Raw genomic sequence first — 19973 nt, forward strand, 5'->3', positions numbered from 1 at the left:
GGGACTGGTTTCAGGGTAATACCCCCTCATCAGCCAGGGTAGCTTGAATCCAGTGGCAAAGTTAGCAAGGGACCCACGTCTGGGCATACCCTGCCAACTTATGGCGAACAAAGCAAACACAAGGAGATGATGGACGGCCGCTGAAACTTTTCAGACACTTGCCCCCAGTCACAGATCTAGGCTTATTCCATCATCATAGTTCTTTAGCACACCTCGCCACCCCTGTTCATGGCGTTGAGCCCCACTTTATCAGGTGGTTACCTGAGCCCATCGTCAGCAGTAATTGAAGGACGCTGTGGGTTTTCGTTCCTCATCCCCAACACCCCACAGGTCGCGGATGTACGTGCGTATGCCTCTTAAGTGAGGAAGTGGCCCCCTGGTTTGGCCATCTGTTCCGACAAATCTTGCAGGGGGATAAGGGTGCCCATATGGTAGCAATCGCTCGCCGTCACCATCCCCATTTCTGTCCAAGTGCTCATCTGCCCTGCTGTAAAAAAGGTGGCGGGATCTCCGAGGGATATCCTCAGCAGTGGGAACTTGGGGGCATAAAGCACCGCTCCCCCCAAGCGCTTAACAAGGCACAGGGAGCAGCTCACTGCCGTGGACAGGAGGAGACCTAGCTGAGGGACCTTCAGTGCAGGTCTGAGCAGCTTGGCTAGCAGCATCCCTGGTTTGGTTAAGAACCTATTGGCTCAAGTTCCCCCAGCCGCCTGGTGATCCACTGCGGTTGCGCCGCTGTGAAATACAACTCAAAAGTCTTGACTTCTAGTCTGCCCTAAAGTGGAGGATGGGGGAGGAATGTCGAGTGCAACCCTTTGGTGACCTCCGTCCCAGGTTAGTTCCTGCAGGACAGCATCTAGTTGCCCGAATCAGGTTACTAGGACCCTCACTGGGAGGTTTGCGAAGTAGTAGAGCAGCCGCGGGAGCATGACCATCTTGGAAAATGCTATACACGCCATTATGGGCAGTCTGAGAGATCTACAAAGTGGACACAGGACTTGAGCGATCTCATCGCCCATCTCAGGTTTCCCTCGCGCAGGTCTTCTGCCTCGTGGAAGATCTGAATGCCTATGTATTTAAAGGTGCGTGGTGCCCAAATATACTGCATGCTCACACTTAATATCTGGATTCAACCTTCCACCCGAGTCAAGTCCTTCAAATTAACCCTCCCCTGAGAACTCTTCATGCCTCTTAAGTGATCCTATATAGTCGAATACTAGGTTGGGCTCTTAAATAAGTGTAGTTGGGCACTTATAATACTGTTTACTAAATATTGGTGCTTATTTTCTCTTACTAATTTTTTCCATCCTTATGCATACACTTACTCAAAAAATATTATCTTTTTATAAGAATTTTCATTTGAATCACGCAGTAAATTTAAAAACTGACTGAACAAAAACATATGCCTGACTGAAGTCAAGAAAAACATGTTTTTGAATTCAGTGTTTTTTTAAAAAGATATCAAGCCAAATTGTTTTATGTCAGCTGCCATCCTTATGGAAATGTTTATCGACTTTGATCTCAAAGTTTTGGTTTCTTAATATTCTTCACCTTCTTCAGGATCTAAGCATGTGGTTTTGAAATCAATTAAAATATTATTCCAATCTTCACTTTGTACAGTTTTCGGTACAATTGATGTGTCTCAGTTTTCCTCAAGTTTTCTTAGGTATTAACTTGTACGTATCATTTTTTTGTGTCTGTAAAAGTTCTTTTGTTATCTAAGTTGACTGTTTAAACAATGTTCCTTCCTTATATGATAGATCATCATACTTACTTTTGGAGATGTAGTTGTTGTGGATGTAGTGGCCTAAACATGTTTTTGTGCATGTATTGGGGGCCTTGTAATGTACAGGCAGTATAGCGGTGGGGTCTCCCCACTGAACAATCTAGTGACAGTCACTTGTGCAGGATGGAGGAGAGGGCTGACCAGGTCAGGGAGTTTCAGCGGGACTAAGTCTACAGCGAACTAACATTGCATTCCACCTTCCACAGAGGCTATATTGGGCAAACCCAATCCCTCTGAACACATTTCACACACGTGCACATCTATTGCTTGAAGGGCAGGAGTGGGTGTATATATGAAATCCCACTCATTACAGACTTTGCGTTTACCAGGAAGGGCAAGTTGGCAGCCTCCCTGCCTTGGAACAACTAAAAAGGCTACAACCCCATAACTAGCAGTCCGCTCTGCCACCACTGCAGATGAGTCATGACTTGAACATGGGCATCATAATCACCTGTACTGAAAGGAGTTGCACTTTGGGGAAACCTCCCTCTCCAGTGCAATGAAGCACTCTGCTAGGGCTGGTGCAGTGTAATAATATAGCACAGCACCTGCCAGAAAACTTGTGATGAGCTTCCCGAATTGTGTTGTGTGGGACAGCAATGATCACATTAAGAATAGGGTGACACAGGATTCGTTTGTAGGGGGCTTGTTACTCACTCTCATTGATATCAGTGCTGCAACTGGTGTCTCGGGGATGGCAGCAGTTCTCTGGGTGATGCCTCTAAAACTGGATAAGGGTCAAAAACCGAACGCAGTACCCCAAAGGTGATCTTCGAGTTGGGATACTATGCCATCGGACTCAATACTCCAGCTGTGCATCAAGCCTTAGGATCTGGACACAATACGCAAGATGTGGCATCTACATGTAGCCTGCAGAACCAAGGACAGTACTCCAGAGGTGAGGCTTTTCAAGGCATTTTCTAATGATTTTATAGTCTCTCTGTCTACATTGCAGAGTATCTTTAGACCCCCCCTGCTACCTTGTTACATTTTGACCCACTTTGAGGTTATTCAATATGAGAACTTCAAGATGCTCATAGTGCAAGAGAAGCTTGAATTGCTGCTGGCTTTGGTACGTGTGTGTGTGGGTGTGTGTGTACGTGTGTGGATGTGTGTGTGTGGGTGTGTTGGTGTGTGTGGCTTGCCCCCCCCCAAACCTGTGCTTCTGTTTCGTTTGCAAGATAGTTAGTGAAGAGTGCATTGCATGCTGTTCCGGCTGGCTGTGTTAATTATCTAATTTTACAAAAGCTAGAACACATGTTTGCAGCCAGGGTCTGCTGCATTCTAACCCCAGTAGTTGACACCAACTTTATTTCTCTGAAGCTCAGGCAGACATTTGTCTTCTCTGGCTATAAAAGCAATGCAAAAAGGATATTTTTCCACCATCAGTCACACCAAACATGCCAGCAGTGCAGCCTTTTTAAAGGGACGACTTACTGAAAGAAGCACACCGTAGCCAAACTTAGCTTCCCTAGGGCCAAAGGTTTTCCAGAATAAAGATTATTTTTGCCTCTAATTCTGACCCTATTGAGATGCCTCAAACCAAGATGTTGAGAAAGGGAGGTGGGGGGAATAATCTGCTGTCCATACAGTACATTGATGCTGACTTTTACTTGGATCGAGATGGGCCTAGAGCCACCCCTTATAGTCCTCCAAATAGGAGAGTGCCTAATTTATGAAGGCCATCCACATAGCTGCAGGGATTCTATAATTACCTGTTCTTTCAAAGGAATCTAAAGTCAATTTGCTTATGGGAATTATTCAACCTGACCTGTCCACTTCCGATTCCCTTTCAGCAATGCTCTTTTAGACCCTATTGTGTCAGCTTGGGCCAAATCTTCTTTGGCCCCGGCACTTAGTCACCATATGTCCAGGCATCGTAGACAAACTCTGTGGGAACCTAAGTTCCTAATGCAGCACCCATCACTCGATCGTTTGGTCTTGCCAGCTTCCTCTTTCAAGCTTAATCCTAATGACTTTCCTTCCACTCCCTGTACAGGGATGTGAAGCAGATTGAATGCATGGGCAACAAGCTCTTTCTGTTTAGCAGTTTAGCATTACACTCTGTGAATGCTTCTTGCCTACTACTGCTATATTGTTTGTGACATGGACCAAGAGGATCTATCTGCTCCGCCAGAGGGCCTGAACTCTGTCTTTTCGCAGCTAGTTCAGAATGTCAGGATGCCGCCAAGGCGATCTAGTGCTCTGGCCTAAACTTCCTATGTTCTCTTGCCTGTGCTATGGGAACTGGTGTTCTACTTCTCAGACATGCCTGGATGCACTCTGTGGAGTTCTCTGGTACCGTCCAGATTTTGCTTATGGGTTGCCTTTGGATGGCATTTGGCTCTTTGTTTATAAGTCTGATTCTGCCTTGGTAAATGTTGAGTAGTATTGCTAAGATAGTCTTGCAATGCCTGGCTTCCCTGACATGCCAGTTTCACCAATAATATCAGATGTTTCTAGGGTATTCTAGAGACATTTCCATCCCAGTAACAGGTGTGATTGTCCATTCAGCAGCCGCCCAAACTTATGGGCTGTCATGGGCAGCAGCACTGCAAGATGTAAGGGACAGCAGCATAAATTACTTCCCTCCTTATCTCCTGGCACCACAACAAAAACGTTTTATTGTGCCATTGTGTGAACTCAAGCACCCACTGGGGTGCAGAATCCCCCATTTTCTCAATTTGTGGCTTTTGATTACTTCAGAATGATGGGTTCTACAAATTGCTCAACTTCCCTTTTCACATCACTTCTGTTCTTACTGCAATCTTCAGGGACCAGGCCCAGAATTTCTCTAGAGAGATGTTGACTCTGCAGCCTCAAAGGTGAATTTAAGCTGGAACTCGTACAAGGCTATTGTTCCTGGCTCCCAAGGAGAACAGAGGCTATGACCGATTATAGCTCTTAGGGTATTGATCTTTTTTCTGGGAAGGAGAAATTCAGAATGCGGTCCCTTGCTCGCATCCTGCTGGCCTTAGCCCACAAGGACTAGCTTGTGTCCTTGGACTTGTAGGATGCATACATACATGTACTGGTTGTGCTATCTACAAGAAATAACTACATTTTAGTGGTGTACTCCACTTACTACCAATTTGTGGTCCTTACCTTGGAAGCATCTCACCACCCAGGACACCACAGCCACCACAAATTCCGTCCACTCGGGAGTCCCCACGGACCCCTGCGCCCATGACTTCTTCGTCAGGAGCAAGAAAATCAGCAACAAAATCACCACTATTCTCAGCGAATGCATCACCATGGCTACCTTCCCTGACGTATGAAAGCACACAGAGGTCAGACTCCTCCTCAAAAAACCTTTTGCCGACCCCAGCAAACTCAAAAACTATGCCCCATTTTTCTGCTCCTCTTTCCCACCAAAGTTCTCAAGAAGGCCGTTAATGCCAACTCACTGAACACCTGGAAAGAAAAAACCTGCTGGACACCTCTCAATTCAGCTTCCGCATCGACCACACACCTGAAATCGCCCCGATTGCTGCCACCCACGATATCAGAATCCTCCTTGACCGAGGAGAAACAGCAGTCCTGATCCTCCTCGACCTCTCAACAGCGTTCAACACCGTATCACAACACACACTTATCAAGAGACTCCACCACTTCGGGATCCAAGGAGATGCCCTTAAATGGATGGCATCATTCCTCAAAGGACGAACCCAAGGAATCTGTCTACCACGCTTCACCTCCGAAACCAAGAGCACCATCTGTGGCATCCCTCAAGTTTCATCACTCAGCCCCACCCTGTTCAACACTTGCATGACACCCCTAGCCTACATCGTCAGAACCCATGGCCTCAACATCCTATCCTATGCAGATGACACTCAGCTCATCCTCTCGCTCTCAGAAAACCCCACAACCACTAAGACCAACTTCCACATCTACATGACTAGTGTTGCCGGCTGGATGAAGACCAACTGTAGGCAGCTAAACACAGACAAGAACAAAGTGCTGATCTTTGGGACAACGCCTCTCCGTGGAACAACACCTGATGGTTTTCCAAACTCCGACCCACACCGACAGACCAGCCTGCAACCTCGGCATCATCCTAGATGGCAAACTCACCATGAAATGCCAGATAAACACAGTTTCCTTGGCCTAGTTCCACACCCTCCACATGCTCAGTAAGATCTTCAGATGGCTCCCCCTCAACACCAGGAAAACCTCACTCGAGCCCTAGTTACCAGCTAGCTGGACTACGGCAACACGCTCTACGCAGGAATCACCACACAACTTTTGAGGAGACTCCAGGCAACCCAGAATGCAGACACTAGACTCATCCTTGACTCCCCAAACGGACTCGCATCACTTCACACCTCAGCAACCTCCACTGGCTTCCTATCCAGAAAAGATGCCGCTTAAAAATGCTGACACACCCCTATAAGGCCCTCTACAACCTAAGACCAGCATACATCAACCACTGCCTAAACTTACACCAACCCTCCAGACACCTATGCTCCACCTCCCTTGCACACACTCCTCGCATCTGCTGAAGCTACAGTGGAGGAAGATCCTTCTCCTACCTTGCCGCCAAGTCCTGGACGACATCCCCTGCACCACTGAACAGCATCCTCCCTGCAAGAATTCAGAAAGGGACTCAAGACATGGGTTTTCGACTGAGCCCAGCAAGAACTCAGTGCCAGGATACCATCATGGGTGATTAGCCGCGCTCACAAATCCAGATTGGTTGGTTTATTGATATTGGCCACTCAGGTCTTTATAAAGGTCATTTTATTAGTTGTGCCTCACCCTCACAAGTCGGGGATAGATGTGTTCCCGCCTTACCTTGATGACTGGCTGTTGAAGGCGGGCTTGCCGCTGCTAGGTTTGGACCACCTGCTGCATGATATCGCTGTTGTTCAGCCTGAGGTTCTCTATCAACTTGTCTAGCCTCATGGTCCGTTCACACAGGAATTCCCCCTCATGGAGGTCATCTTGTATATGGACCCCGTGAATGCTTTTTTCCCAGACATACCAGGCCATGATCCCAGAGTTTCAAGCGAAAGCTGTTCTAGTCAGCTGTTTTTTGCTGTTCTGCCTATTTGTATCGGACATCCTGTTAACACCTTCCTGTCTGTAGCATATGTGGTCTCTCCAGTAGAACTTGCATTTTCAATGGGCCAATTACTGGTTCAAGCTTTTAGACAAGTCTGCATCTTCAAGGAAACTTCTTGGGCTGTGTGGTGTAGGATGAGACCAAAATCTATCTTGCAGCAGATGTTTCTGCCTTCCTCCACAAATTATTAAAATGGCAACAGATTCATCATCCCATTATTGGGGAACAGCAGAGTGGTGGAGCAATGTGGTGGGCCAGGGTGAGGGACATCTGAACTACGTAGAGATTCAGTCTTCCTTGGAGCAACAATTCCCAATAAATCAATTCCAGCTGCATGCTGTCTGGCAGTCTCAGAAATTGTTTCTGTTGTCAGTCAAGGGCTATTTATTTCAGGTACTCAGTAAAGACACGACTGCCATCTAGTACTGCATCAAGCAGGGTGGCATGGGCTTGTCCACTCTTTGTGGCGTTGTTGAGGTGGTAGTATTGGCTGGTGCTCAACAAGATCTTGCTGTTGTCAGGTCATCTAACAGGCTCCCTTCTTATCATAGTGAGTGAGCTCACTAGGTGTCATCCTAAGGCGTTCCCTTCCAAATAGCGACTCTCTAACCCATGAGCGAATGTTTTGCAACCGTAATTGCGGTCACAAAATACTCGCAAACTACCACCCTCTTCAAGAGGGTGGTAATGGAGTCGCAAATGGGAAAATATTTTTTAAGGGCAGGCAGTGGTCACAGGGACCACTACCTGCACTCAAAAAATGAAACGAAAAGGTTTCATTTTTTTTTATTTTATTTTTTTATGCATCCAGTTTTCCTTTTAAAAAACAGGCTGCATTAAAAAAAGAAAAAACACTGCTTTATTTAAAAGCAGTCCCAGACATGGTGGTCTGCTGACCCCAGCAGGCCGCCATACCTGGGAGGGCCTGCCATTCCCAATAGGCTTGCAAAGTGCGAGAGGCTCATTAATATTCATGAACCTCAAATTTGTGACCCCATTGGGAATCACAAACCGTGTTAAACACACTGTTGTACATCCAGTTTTGCGAGTCGCAAATTGCTAGTCGCAATTGCAGAGCAATTTGCGAGTCGCAAAATTACTGGTAATACATCTGGCCCCTAGTGTATTGGGGCCGGGTGGGAGCACTTGCCAGCGCCACTCAGTCTGCTTGAGAGGCACATTTGGTGCCCTCCTTGCATAGTCCAGTTCAAACCAGCTCAGGGAGCCGTCGGCTACCGCTGTGGCATAAAACTGGACAAAGGACATTGGAGTATCCTCTTCACTGTGCAACCCCTCCCCTGGGAGGGAACCATTAATCGTCCCAGACCTTTCCTTAGGGTACTTAAGGGTCTACCTGAGGGTGGGTCCCTAGATTTGTCATGGGATACGATTCAATTCAGACACCACTTCAACTTCAACTGTTACAGCACTCTGGACTTCCCTCTGGGGATCAGGGCTGCAACTGGGAAGTCTCCTGATCTCTTTGCCCAGTTTGTCTGCTGCAACATCCATGCCTGTGTTCCACACAGGAAACCTTCCAAGGTCTGTGGACATCCAAGACACCTGAAGGAATCTCCCTTGAAGTGTAGGAGTCACTTCCCTGCATGTGCATGCACCGCAACTAAGCTGACTGGTCTGCTGATCCTGGGTTCCCTCAGACTGCGAAAGGCTCAAACACATTTGGTGGTTCTGCACATCCATCGATGCCTGCCCTGTCCGCTCACCAAGTGTGAGGCCAGTATTCCTTGTCGGAGCCGCAGGAACTGAACCCCTGTGCCCCACGTCGACTTGCCGTTCCAAAGGCTTGTTGGCTTCTTTCCATCAAGCTCTTCGGGCTCCAAGTAGCCCCAAACTCAAGCATCTCCAGTGACCAGAATCCTCGACCACACCTCATTGCTTGCACCGTGGGCCTGCTTCTTTGGTAAACTGCTCGAGGTCCTCTTGTGACTCCAGTGTCTCCGGCCTGTGGGTCCTGTCGAGGGTCACATTTGAATTATTTTGGCTCCCCGTATTGCTGGGGGCCTGCCCTGACTCCCCTGCTTGTGGTGAGTCTCCACAACCTTGCTGGTCCTGACATTGCCCCTTCTTTAACTTCCACGATGGTTCAGTTCCCCCGGCTTGTTGGTGCTCCCACCGGACACCGACCCCTCAACTCTACATCCGAAGTGGGACAACTCGTATACGGCAGCTGGTCTTCCACAGCTTCGCCTGGTCCACACAGCTGCAGTTCCAAAGTCACCGTCGGCTCTCCTGCAACACCCATCGGTGGGCATTTGTCGTCCGTGCCTCCTGGTCACTCCTGAGTGGCATAGTCCTCCAATGGATTCAACTGCGGTTTCCGACGCCACATCACACCTATACACCCGGCTTCCCTGGGGCAGGTATCCTGGTTCCTAAGGTATCCATGGGTGGGATGGCTTTCCAACCTCTTGTCTTCCACGGGGGTTTCTTCAGGGTCTACTGGTAAGGGTCCTCTTTCTTTAAAATTGCAACCGCGACTTACACGTTGATTTGTACAGAGAACGTGGTTGTGTTCCTACACTGCACATGACCTCCATGGGGCTCCTAGACACTCACCTTGGGTGGTTCTTTGGGTCCCTCGCACTTCTATGTCCTCTGAGTATTGTCTTGATTCAGTGCATGCAGTTTGAGAACCACAGGAAGGGCTCTGTTTCTTAATTTCATTTTTGTATGTGTAATTTAACACCGCAATCACCCAAAGCACACACAATGTTGAATTGTGTTTTTTAAAAGGTTTGTTGCACATGTTTTCCTCTACTCCTTTTATTATGCTGTAGGGGGACCTCAATTTGGTGCTGACTTTCCTGCAAAGTGCACCTTTTCAGCCACTTCCTTAGTGCACTCTTTGGTTCCTTATGTTGGAAACTTTGTTTCTCGTTTTAATCACTTCCACACCCTGTTTTAGCAAGCTTCAGGCTCTATCATTTCATCTGCTATATATAACCTTCCCGGAAAAGCTGGCTCTTAAAGCGTGAGCCTCCTTTCTCCGAAAGTAATGTCACACTTTTACATGGGGCAATCCATTACATTTGCATTAATTTCTCCTCTGAATCCTTATAAGGAGGAATTATTGCATAAGTTGGACCCTTGGCATGACCCTAGTTTCTGTATTGATAGGACATAGGGCCACTGACTTAATTAACAGTTGTTTATTGGGTTTGACGGAGCAAAGAAGGTCAAGGCAGGCCAGAGGCAGACAGTGTTTTACAGATTGTCATTTGTATCAAACTCGGATATAACCTAGCCAAAAAAGGATCCTCCTTAGGGTGTCGGGGCTCATTGTACCAGAATGATGGTTGCGACTAGAGATGTGTCTAGTACCGGTCCTGTTTTGCTCATCTCTCATTCCACTACATGGGCTTTTTTCCAGGCTTTCACCAAGCACTACTTGGGAGAGTCACTTTCCCTGCTCAGTCCTGCAGGACTTCCCTTTGTAACCAACTACTCAGTCTTACCTTCTAGTTCAAGGGACTACTTTGGTACTGTACAAAGGTGGCGCATTATATGGTGATGCTGGTTAGGCTTCACTGTGCAATACTCTCACAGACCCAAAAGATGGTCCTTTGATTCGCAATAATAAATCGTTAGCTCAGCCCTGGTAGTGTAGCAAAGAGCAGTGAGGCCTTACTAGAGGAACATGTGTTAAGCATTTTAGAGTATCATCATAGGTGATAAGTTATTGACACAACTCAATAGAAGTGTATTTTTATATTAATTTAGACACCAAAATCGACGTGATCAGAAACCTATAACCAGAGTTAGCGATTTTAGGAGGAAAGATTAATCACAGCAATTCAGTACTGTAGAACTTTTGCATTGCGGACAATGGGAAAAAGTGGTGGTGACAATCGGTCACTTGCAGGTCGAATTGCGTGAAACCCAAGGGGGGTAAAGGGGATGTGCCACAATAGTCAGTTCAATTTTACCTGGCCAGTGGTGCCTGAGTGAAGAGTTGTTCTGTCTGCCCCTGGTGCTGAACGGGATCCACGGGAGAGCTGCTTTTTAATGCTTACACAGTGCTGCGGGTACCAAGATGCAAAAACACAACAAAGGGGTCACTGATGATGTTGGACAAAAGTCCGATGGTGTTCCCTCTAGGTGCATCGTAGAGTGCAGGGGTCAGTTGCCCGACTGGCGACCAACAAACCTTTGCAGTGGTAAGCACAACAGATGGTTACTTTGACATTCGGTGGTCTATGGGAACACGGTAGCTGACTGTAACTTTGTGGATGGCATGACTACACTACCCACAATGCGCTATACCATCTGGATTTGGGCGATTCCTTGGAGAGCCGGATGGCCAGCGATTCATTCGGTTCTGGAGCCTTGTTTTACATGCAGTTTGAGGGGACTAGTGCCACTAATCCAGGGGAGTCGAATGGGGGGTCCCTCTCTCTGGGGGAACTGAGATTTAGCCTAGGACGAGTCTCGATCAGGGAGTTCCAAGAGCGTTTCCACCGGTGCAGAGTATTCCTCTTTTGGTTTGTGCAAGTCCTGTTGTCGTAGGCCATGGGTCTCTTCTTTGTCCTCTTTGATGCAAGTTGATTTAGAACGGAGGTCCTGGTGTCAGGGGTAACCCTTAAATCTTAGATTTAGGGGTGTGGGTGCAAGTGGCCAATAGGCTACTTGCCCTGCGGCTAATCAGCCCCTGAGGTGACCACAGCCAGGGAGTGTAGGTTACCTTTTCTACCCATAACCCACTATTTCTACCACTTGTAAACATGGCCTAAGTCTTTCTTCGCTGTACAGACGAGGCAGCCCACCATTGGGGTGTGGTTAGCCTTCTGGGGGTGTGTACCTCCTGAATACCTAATGTCCCGCCTGTCTAGGAGCAAATGGCCTGGGGTGGGGGTGGTTGTTTCCTGCTTTGGGGAGCAGCCCTAATTCATATCAGTGGTGGTGTCACCTTTGAAGCTCATTGCCTAGATGTGGCACTTCACTTGCCGTCCTGGGAGGGAGGTGTGATCTCCTTCCTGCTCAGAGCTTTGTTCCTGACTCCTGGGAATGATCACACTGCCTGGCAGGAGGTCAGAATCCTGTCTTGGCAGCAGCAACCACGGCCTGTCAGCTAGAGCACTGGAAAGGCTGTGGCAACCAGGTGGGCAACCTTGAAGGTAGTCACCTGGGTGCATGCCACATCTTCCGTAACACAAGATTCATGTGAGGGGTCATGAGGCACATTGTTTGATATCAAATATGACAATTTATGCGGTACCATAATTGACCTGCTAACCTAGAGCTTGCCTGGTGCCAGCCCATGTTATCCCATGGACATTCTATAACTCTTAGTGTCTAATGGCAAAGGCACTATAGGGATATATAAGCTTGCACTTACATGTCCACACCTTTAATATAATGCACCCTGCCTCCGGAGACTAGCATATAATAAAAATAGTGCATTGACTTTGCCACACATGGTGAGGGTAAAGTTGAATTCAAGCAGTTTACTCTGTCCCCGCAGTCTGCAATGGCAGACATGCTGTCGGTAGTTTACTTGGGTCACTTGGGGTGGCACGAACAGTGCTGCAACCCATGGGGACCCCTTTACCCTTCATTCCCTGGGTACCACTGACACCATATACTAGGGACTTGTAGGGGTAAAGTCCTTGTCAGTTAGGGTTGCCAATTAACACATAACCGTTTTAGGGAGAGAGCACTGGCACTGGAGCCTGGACAGCAGGCTCCAGTGCACTTTCAGAGTCATAACAGCATTGGAGCAAAATGTGGTGGGGGGGGGGCCTTCAAGACGGGTGCTTTCCTTCAGGTACGGATTCAAAAAGCATGAAATCTGCAGGTAGAAGCAGCCATCAGAAGAATTATTTACTAGTTCTGTAACACTCCGGTGGATAGTCTACCTGTCGATTCCTGCATCCACCAAGCAACCCTCGCCACCATGTTGTGTGCCGTTGATGGGAATTAATCATTAATGAGGTCCCAAATTATATTTTACTCACTGCCAGTTTCACGTCAGTTATGCCAGAAGAACTACCATCAGTGTGCAAGCGTGGTAACCATAGATGGCTCTGTACCGTCATGTCTGGCATGCAACGGAGTTTCAGTGGACCCAGAGGAGCCATCCACTGGCACTTAGGAACTATGGAAGCTTATCTGGATCCCACCTAGTGTCTAGGGTGATTCAAAAAGTTAAGAAATCAGTGGCTAGACAGAGCTTTACTAAAAGCAAGTAACTTTTGAGGATTCTGATGCATCATAGGCTCTGAGGCCAAAGTACAAACCGTTGTACATGTCACCAAATATCTGAGATGGCAATATAGAACATATTACAAATGTTGTCTGTTATGTATTTTCTGTATTGCATGTTTATTTTCAAGCTGTTTTAGTGAGCCAGCCCGTTTTTTCTAATGGCGAAAGGTTTATTGAATTCTCTACTATTGTTTATTGAAATATTGTTCTATTGTTTATTGAAATACTGGACAATTACTTGTTCGAGGCAAGAAGAAAGTGAACTATGTAATTTTGTTGTTAAAATAATAGGATTTAGAAAAAAATAAACCGTTATGGCTTTAATACAGAGCCCATTCTGTCTGTAAAAATAAGATGTTTTGTAAGCTGCTGCCTGGTAGGCATGTCAAGCAGTGGGCACTGATTGCAGTTACAATGTTGAGGTTTTGCTTAGCTATCATGAAGGGATCTCTGAATAAATAATTGGCAGTGGTGAAGCTCTGAAGAGGTGTCTGGGGCAGCCATTACCTAAATGACCTGTAATGTCAAATTCAGGCCTCATGGTAACAAACCACTGCTCATTTTGTACATATATACGTACATATACACAATAGCGAATCTTAGGCGTGATCAGGTTTTAATGATGAGTTTGTTGGCATGTCACATTTTAAGGTTTCTGCCAAGTGTCCAATGGCTGAAAAGGCCAGTACAATCTTTCTTCTGTGGGGAGTTGAAAGCTACAGACTGTTCCTTGAAGAACTCCTTACTCTGCTTTGCAACAGTGTTTTGTGTTGGACACCGAGACCCAGCCATTATTAATTCACACCAAAGTGGTCTTTAACCTTGGCTTCTGTCTAAGGGGAGACAGAAGGTAAGCATGGCTCTTACTTTTGGTTATACCAGTCTTTTATTTACTCAAGCCTTTTCAATTTCTGTCTCCGCTCATGACTGAATCCAGATCGTTTGGCCATTTCAGAGAGGTTGGGGTTTACATCTGGCCTTTAGAAACACACCCTTGTTTGGGTTGATTAATGTTGCCCTGACTTTTCTAATTCCGTTTTTTTTCATCAAATATTTAACATTAGTGCAACCAATTTGTGTCCAACCCTCACTTTTATTGCAAGATCATAACCGAGAATGGAATTTAGTGGCAGGGACCAGGAAAGCAATGAATGAAGTGAATTGACTTACAAGTCACAATAAGAAGTTTTTTTATAGACTAGTGGTTGCCAGCAGAGTATGATATGCTACTAGTGCTTAATAATCGGGGCCACTAGCCCAAGGCAGTGATTTCCTTTAAATTACTGTTGTTTACCTGATACAAGGGGTAGGGGGTTACCGTAAAGAATTCTTCGCCAAAAGTGAAAACGTGAAGGCAGCGCCTATGACTAACTCCATTTTATGTTGGGTTTCACACGTTCTTACCTTAATAGTTGGTTGCGGTGGAAAATCTAAACATTAAACTTCAATAAATTCACAGCAGCATCTAAGACTGCTTAACACTATGATGCAATGCAGTAAGCTCTGTTGATCAGTCTGATCTTGTTTCTGCCAAGTCCTCATCGCTTTCTGTCTCCCAACTACAGGATTATCAGACTTGGCTGGACCTCCGGGAATTGGAAGGGAAGATTGGCCAACGATACATCACTCATGAGAGCGACGATGCCCGGTGGGAGCAGTTTGCTGAGGACCACACGCTGGAGTATCCCGCCCACCTGAGAGCTCAGCCAATGCAGGGACAGGACGATCTGGACCAGGAGGATCAAGAGATGCAGGGGCTGACTGAACGTGTCAGCATCCTGTGATGGCTGCCAGACTTTGCTGTTGGGGAGGTGCTGCCACTTGGGACAGCCATTGTGTTAAGACTATGCTTATCTGACTGTGGCTTTGGCACCACCCTGCTGCACAAATTCATTGCATATTGGGGATTTCTGTAAAGAAAGCCATGAGGCATACTCTCCCTTATGTACTTTGTTGCATCTGACAAAATCATCGTGCAGAGAAATGGATTTTTCTGTGAAACGTACATTCCCACTTAACTGTGCGATTACCTGAGATTGTGACACATGCCCCCCCAACTATGGTGTTTTTTCCTGAGATTGTGACCTGGGCTTTCCATGCACTTTGTCCTTGGAGTCCTTCCTTGCATTCCCACCCATTTGATTACTCATTGGGGAGGCCCTTGAAGAAGGAGTGGGACATTTCCAGACCCTTCCTATCATTTTCAATAGGAGGTATTATTCCTGCCCCTCTGCTGGCCTTAGTCTGCATTTAATTCTTCCTTCTCTTCCTCGATGCATGGAGCAGGGCAAAGGGAATGTTCAGACACACTCCGCTATCTCCCTCCTTGTACAGAGCTCCTTGTTTGTTCAGTGTCCCTGCACCGGAGAGAGATGTTACAGAGGAGTTTATGGGTTTTCAAAGCTAGAATTTTAAAGAATCTCTCTGGATGCTTTGCTTTTCCACAGTTCTGTAGGACTGATGTTACTGCTACTTCCAGCAGCATCTGGGTGGGGGAACAACCCACAACTCTGAAATGTATGCTAAGCTGTTGTAAAATACCATATGGCAATAAACCCATGTACTCTGTGCACCAAGTGTCTGTTATATGGGAGGCAATGGGAGACATTATGGAAATTCCCCAGGACACAGCTGGCAGAAGGGGTTTTCATGTTTGTTTAACCTGTGAAAGGACCTTTTGCACACCTCTAGACTCGTTGCACTAGAGAAGAAGGATTGAGGTATGTAAGCATAAGTTCCAGAGGTGCACCACATTTAAAATTGCAAAGATTGTAAAATGTTTCCACAGTTTCAGTTTGTTTATTTATGATTTGGAAGTCCAGTGAGTTCCAAATAAAAATATATGAAAAAGAAAGAAATTTACAGTGTATCATAATAATCAATCAATCAAGTCAACTTTATTGCGGTTTGATTAACCATAAAAGCACATACAGAAAAAAAAATAGCAAAGAAGAAAACAAGACGATAAGTCAAACAATACATTTCAATACACTAGATTTAGTTGATTGTTAGACATTTTTTAAAAAAAATTAAATAATTTCTAAAAAGTTCTAAAATGGGTAAAAATCAGATCATTCAATGGAAATAAAATATTTGGTAGTCGTAATCTTATTATTAAAGTGCTACAGCATGATTTATCAAATTCCTTCTGGTTATCCACATAGAATGTAAGTATTTAGTTACTGCAGATACGATCAGTGCATCTGTATCAGTTTTCAATATCCTAAAAAAGGCCAAATATTGCCTAATACCCATGTTCTTACATAGCTGAATAATCCATTTCTTTCTAATATAAGAGTAAGCTGGACAAAAGAGGATGACGTGTACAGGAGATTCATCCTCTAACGAGCAACCTGGGCAAGGACGTGCAGGGCCCCCCTTCCACCTGTCGATTTTTTGGAAAAGGGGCAAAGTACCATATCTAAATTGCAAATACAATTTCTTTGCTAGTGTGGGTTGGATTATATCAATCACAGGCTCAAAGCGATAAAAGTACTTAGTGTCCAAGAAAATACCGGTCAGGCTTGAGCCTTTTGTGGAGCTAAAAAGGTTCATTAAATTGTTTTCTTTTTTTTTTTTTTTTTTGAGTTCAAAATGTTTTATTAAATTTTTCCATAAGAATGAACAAATACAGACAATACAGAAAAAATTTATCACAAGCGAAAATACCTATATAAAAATAAAAAAATTCTTAAAGCAATTCTAAATACAATAGTTAAAGAAGTATAAATAATCAATTAAAGGAGGGAAGATAAACTAATAAGAAGGGAAGGGAGGGAGCCATGAAAAATTGCAATGTCAACTTATTAGAAAAAGGAGCTACATTCATCATATAAGGCTTTAAGTAGAATGACTGTAAAACGGTGAATCAAGTATAAATATACAATTATAAAGATAAGTATACATCCATAGGTAACCAAAAAGAGTGAAACAAATTAGAATTGTGATTGATCCCTTTCAGGGATAATTGAGCACCTCTTCTTGTAAAAATGACCCATGACCACCAAGCATGAACCGATAAAGACGAAATATCCTTCCAGCAAAATGTAATGGACTTTAAAGCAGCTGACATTAGGAAGTTAAACAGTTTACCTTCTAATTCAGTTAAGTTATGCGTAAGACCAACAGATTTACATAACATCATGAATATTCAATATTTGTTGAATAATATCCCAAACATCAGACCAAAATTTAAAAATTAATGGACATTCAAAAAGCATATGTCGTAGTGATCCAGGGAGTAATTTACAATGCCAACAAATGTTTTCTTTAACAGTACTTATCATAGTTTGTTTAGATATGGCTGGGCAGGCAACCTCGGGATTAGACCAGAGTTCCTCAAACCCAGTCGATGTAAGTAACTGTTTGACGAAAGCCAACCAAGGGATCTTGCCGGAGCCTAATGAAGCTAACACTACTTTAAGCTCCTCCTTATAATGTACCAATAATCTTAATAACAGTATAAAATACAACCGGGGATGTAACAATTATAGTCTCACTATACAAGTGAGGGTTAACAGCAGACATGACTCCATATAATCACACAACCTAATGTATAAAGTTCAGGTGCACATATATTAAAACCTTTCCAAGACCGATTTTGAAATTGTGCAAAACTGCATAATACTTTGTTCCTTTTTAATATTCAAATATCCTGCTTTATACAATTCAAGAGCCTAAGAATCAATTTACAATATTGATTAAATATGCTACACAGTAGAAACCATCTTTGCCCATCAAAAATAAGCATATTTTGGGGAGCGGCCAAATAGCACTTGATTTTACATCCTGCCCCAGGTTCCAATTTATAGTGCACAAAGTAAGCTACCCATCAGGGATTGTATTTAGCATACCAAATCTAAATGCAACATTATACACTTCTCTAAATAATAGTTTAAAAACAAAAAAAAGAATGCATACATACTAATTCAGATGGGCAGGGCTAATAGACAATTTCGAGCCTCCTCCGTAGTAGTAATGTTTTTTTAAAATACAGGTCTTAATAAACGACGTCGTAGAGTTTGTAATAAGGGGCAAACAAATAGTACATGATTTAAATCTTGCACCCAATTTCCGCATAGATCACAAAGTTTATTCTCCCTGGATAATCCCTCCCAAGCCCCTGTAATAATTTGCACAAGGAGCAACTTCATCCTTAACAGTAAAATGGTTCCACGCACTCCATGGGGGATGTTCCATACAACGTACGGTTGTTTTTTTTTATACATACAACTCCCCACTATTATGTTGTTTCTAGAGTGCCCTGGAAACAAAGATATATCTCTGTTGCGACTGACTTCATTAATGTTTTATTTAATTAAAATTTTCAATACAGATTTTGGTTGAGAACATGTACCATTACACCCAATTTCAAATCAGTCTATAGCTTTCTCATAATTTCTAAAAGCAACACTTTTCTCTTTCAAGCTGACAAACATTTTGTGTCTTAGTGTAGCCCGAATAGAACTTGCATCATTTTCCAATAAAACATTTCCCCACCTTAAACATGCTGCCATGGCAAACACATATGTCAAGAGAAGCCCAAATTCAAGCCAAAAGGGCCGCTATACATGTGGCACAATTCAAATTGCAAATTTGGCGCAAAATGTGCTCTTCCACCTTTTAAAATAAATCCTACTGCTGTGCATCTACCTATTCACATGCATCGCTCAATGATGTTGAGATTTAGATTTTGTAGACAGATAAAATATGTGCAAAGTGTCTTTCCCCACTGCATTTATATAGCCTACTAAGTGCCGAGGCCTGGGAAATAGCTTTACTTTTGAACTGGTCAGTGTGATCATTACTGGAGCACTTACTCGAAAAAATTCTTCCCAGATACGAGTACTGCTTCACAACGTCAAGTTTATTTTTACCTAAAAACCAATGAATATTTTTTCTGACCCTACATCCCCAAGACCTGAAAACCATGATTTTTCTTTTTAAAACCTGCATTTTTAAACAGTTATCATCAGAGTAATTATCTAGCTCATTCAGTCACCTTTGCAAACCTATTGGAGTTAAATTCAGTAGGATAGCGTCGTCTGCATAAAGCAGACAACGCAATTCCATCGGGCCTAATTTTGGCGAGTCACCTTTACAATGCCCAACCTGGCTTGGCAGATCAGTGATGTACATGGAAAAGAAGAGAGGGGCTAGTAGGCACCCTTGCTTCAACCCATTGTGAATTACCACTTTACGTGGCAGGCCCTTGTTGCCTCCCATCAACACCTATGTCCATATAGAGGAATGCAGTGCTATGATCAATCTTAACAAATGCCCCGGGGTCCCCATTGTGGCCAGTTTTCTCCACAGCATCCCCCGGTCAACCTGGTCGAAGGCCGTGGGGAAATCTATGAAGGCAACATATAAGCCCCTACCTGTTGAATATTTTTCAATCAAAGTTTATAAGACATAGATGTTATCCATAGTGCCACTATGCTCACGGAATCCTGCATGTTCTATGGGGACTAGATCATTACCAAAAACCCAGTCCTGGAGGTGAAGGAGTATGCATTTGGCAAATAGTTTTCCGGTTGCATCCAGTAAGGAAATCTGCCTAAAGCTGGCGGTAGCAGTCTTGGGACCCTTGTATATACTGGAACTACAATACTTCCTCTCAAGAGGACTGAATAATCCCATAAGCATAGCAGTACGAAAACACCGGGTGAAGGAGATGAGCCCATGCTGGGCTATCTTGTTTAATGATTGTTATTGGGAGGTCGTCCGGCCCATCAAACCAGCGTACCTTGCCCCTTTAATAAATCTCTCTATTTCCTTACATGAAGGAGGACCATAGATATCCACCGGGGAGGGCTCAGGCATTGGCTCCAGATTGAAATTGTTCAGAGTATTTAGTGCATATAGCTGTGAAATACATTGGGTCTATTCTGTATT

General features: G+C 44.6%; 1 protein-coding gene across 1 annotated transcript in view; it reads left to right on the plus strand.

Annotated features, from left to right (window-relative positions):
- PRKD2 (protein kinase D2) overlaps positions 1 to 15648 on the plus strand; it is a 369389-nt gene extending 353741 nt beyond the window's left edge. The window contains exon 18 of the mRNA XM_085625665.1: positions 14642 to 15648. Coding sequence (XP_085481791.1) covers positions 14642 to 14860 — 219 coding nt within the window. The 3' untranslated portion in view covers positions 14861 to 15648. The remainder of the gene's footprint in view (positions 1 to 14641) is intronic.
- The last annotated feature ends 4325 nt before the right edge of the window (positions 15649 to 19973 follow it).

This window comes from Triturus cristatus, chromosome 9 (genome assembly GCF_964204655.1).
Source record: "Triturus cristatus chromosome 9, aTriCri1.1, whole genome shotgun sequence".
NCBI classification, from domain to species: Eukaryota; Metazoa; Chordata; class Amphibia; order Caudata; family Salamandridae; genus Triturus; species Triturus cristatus.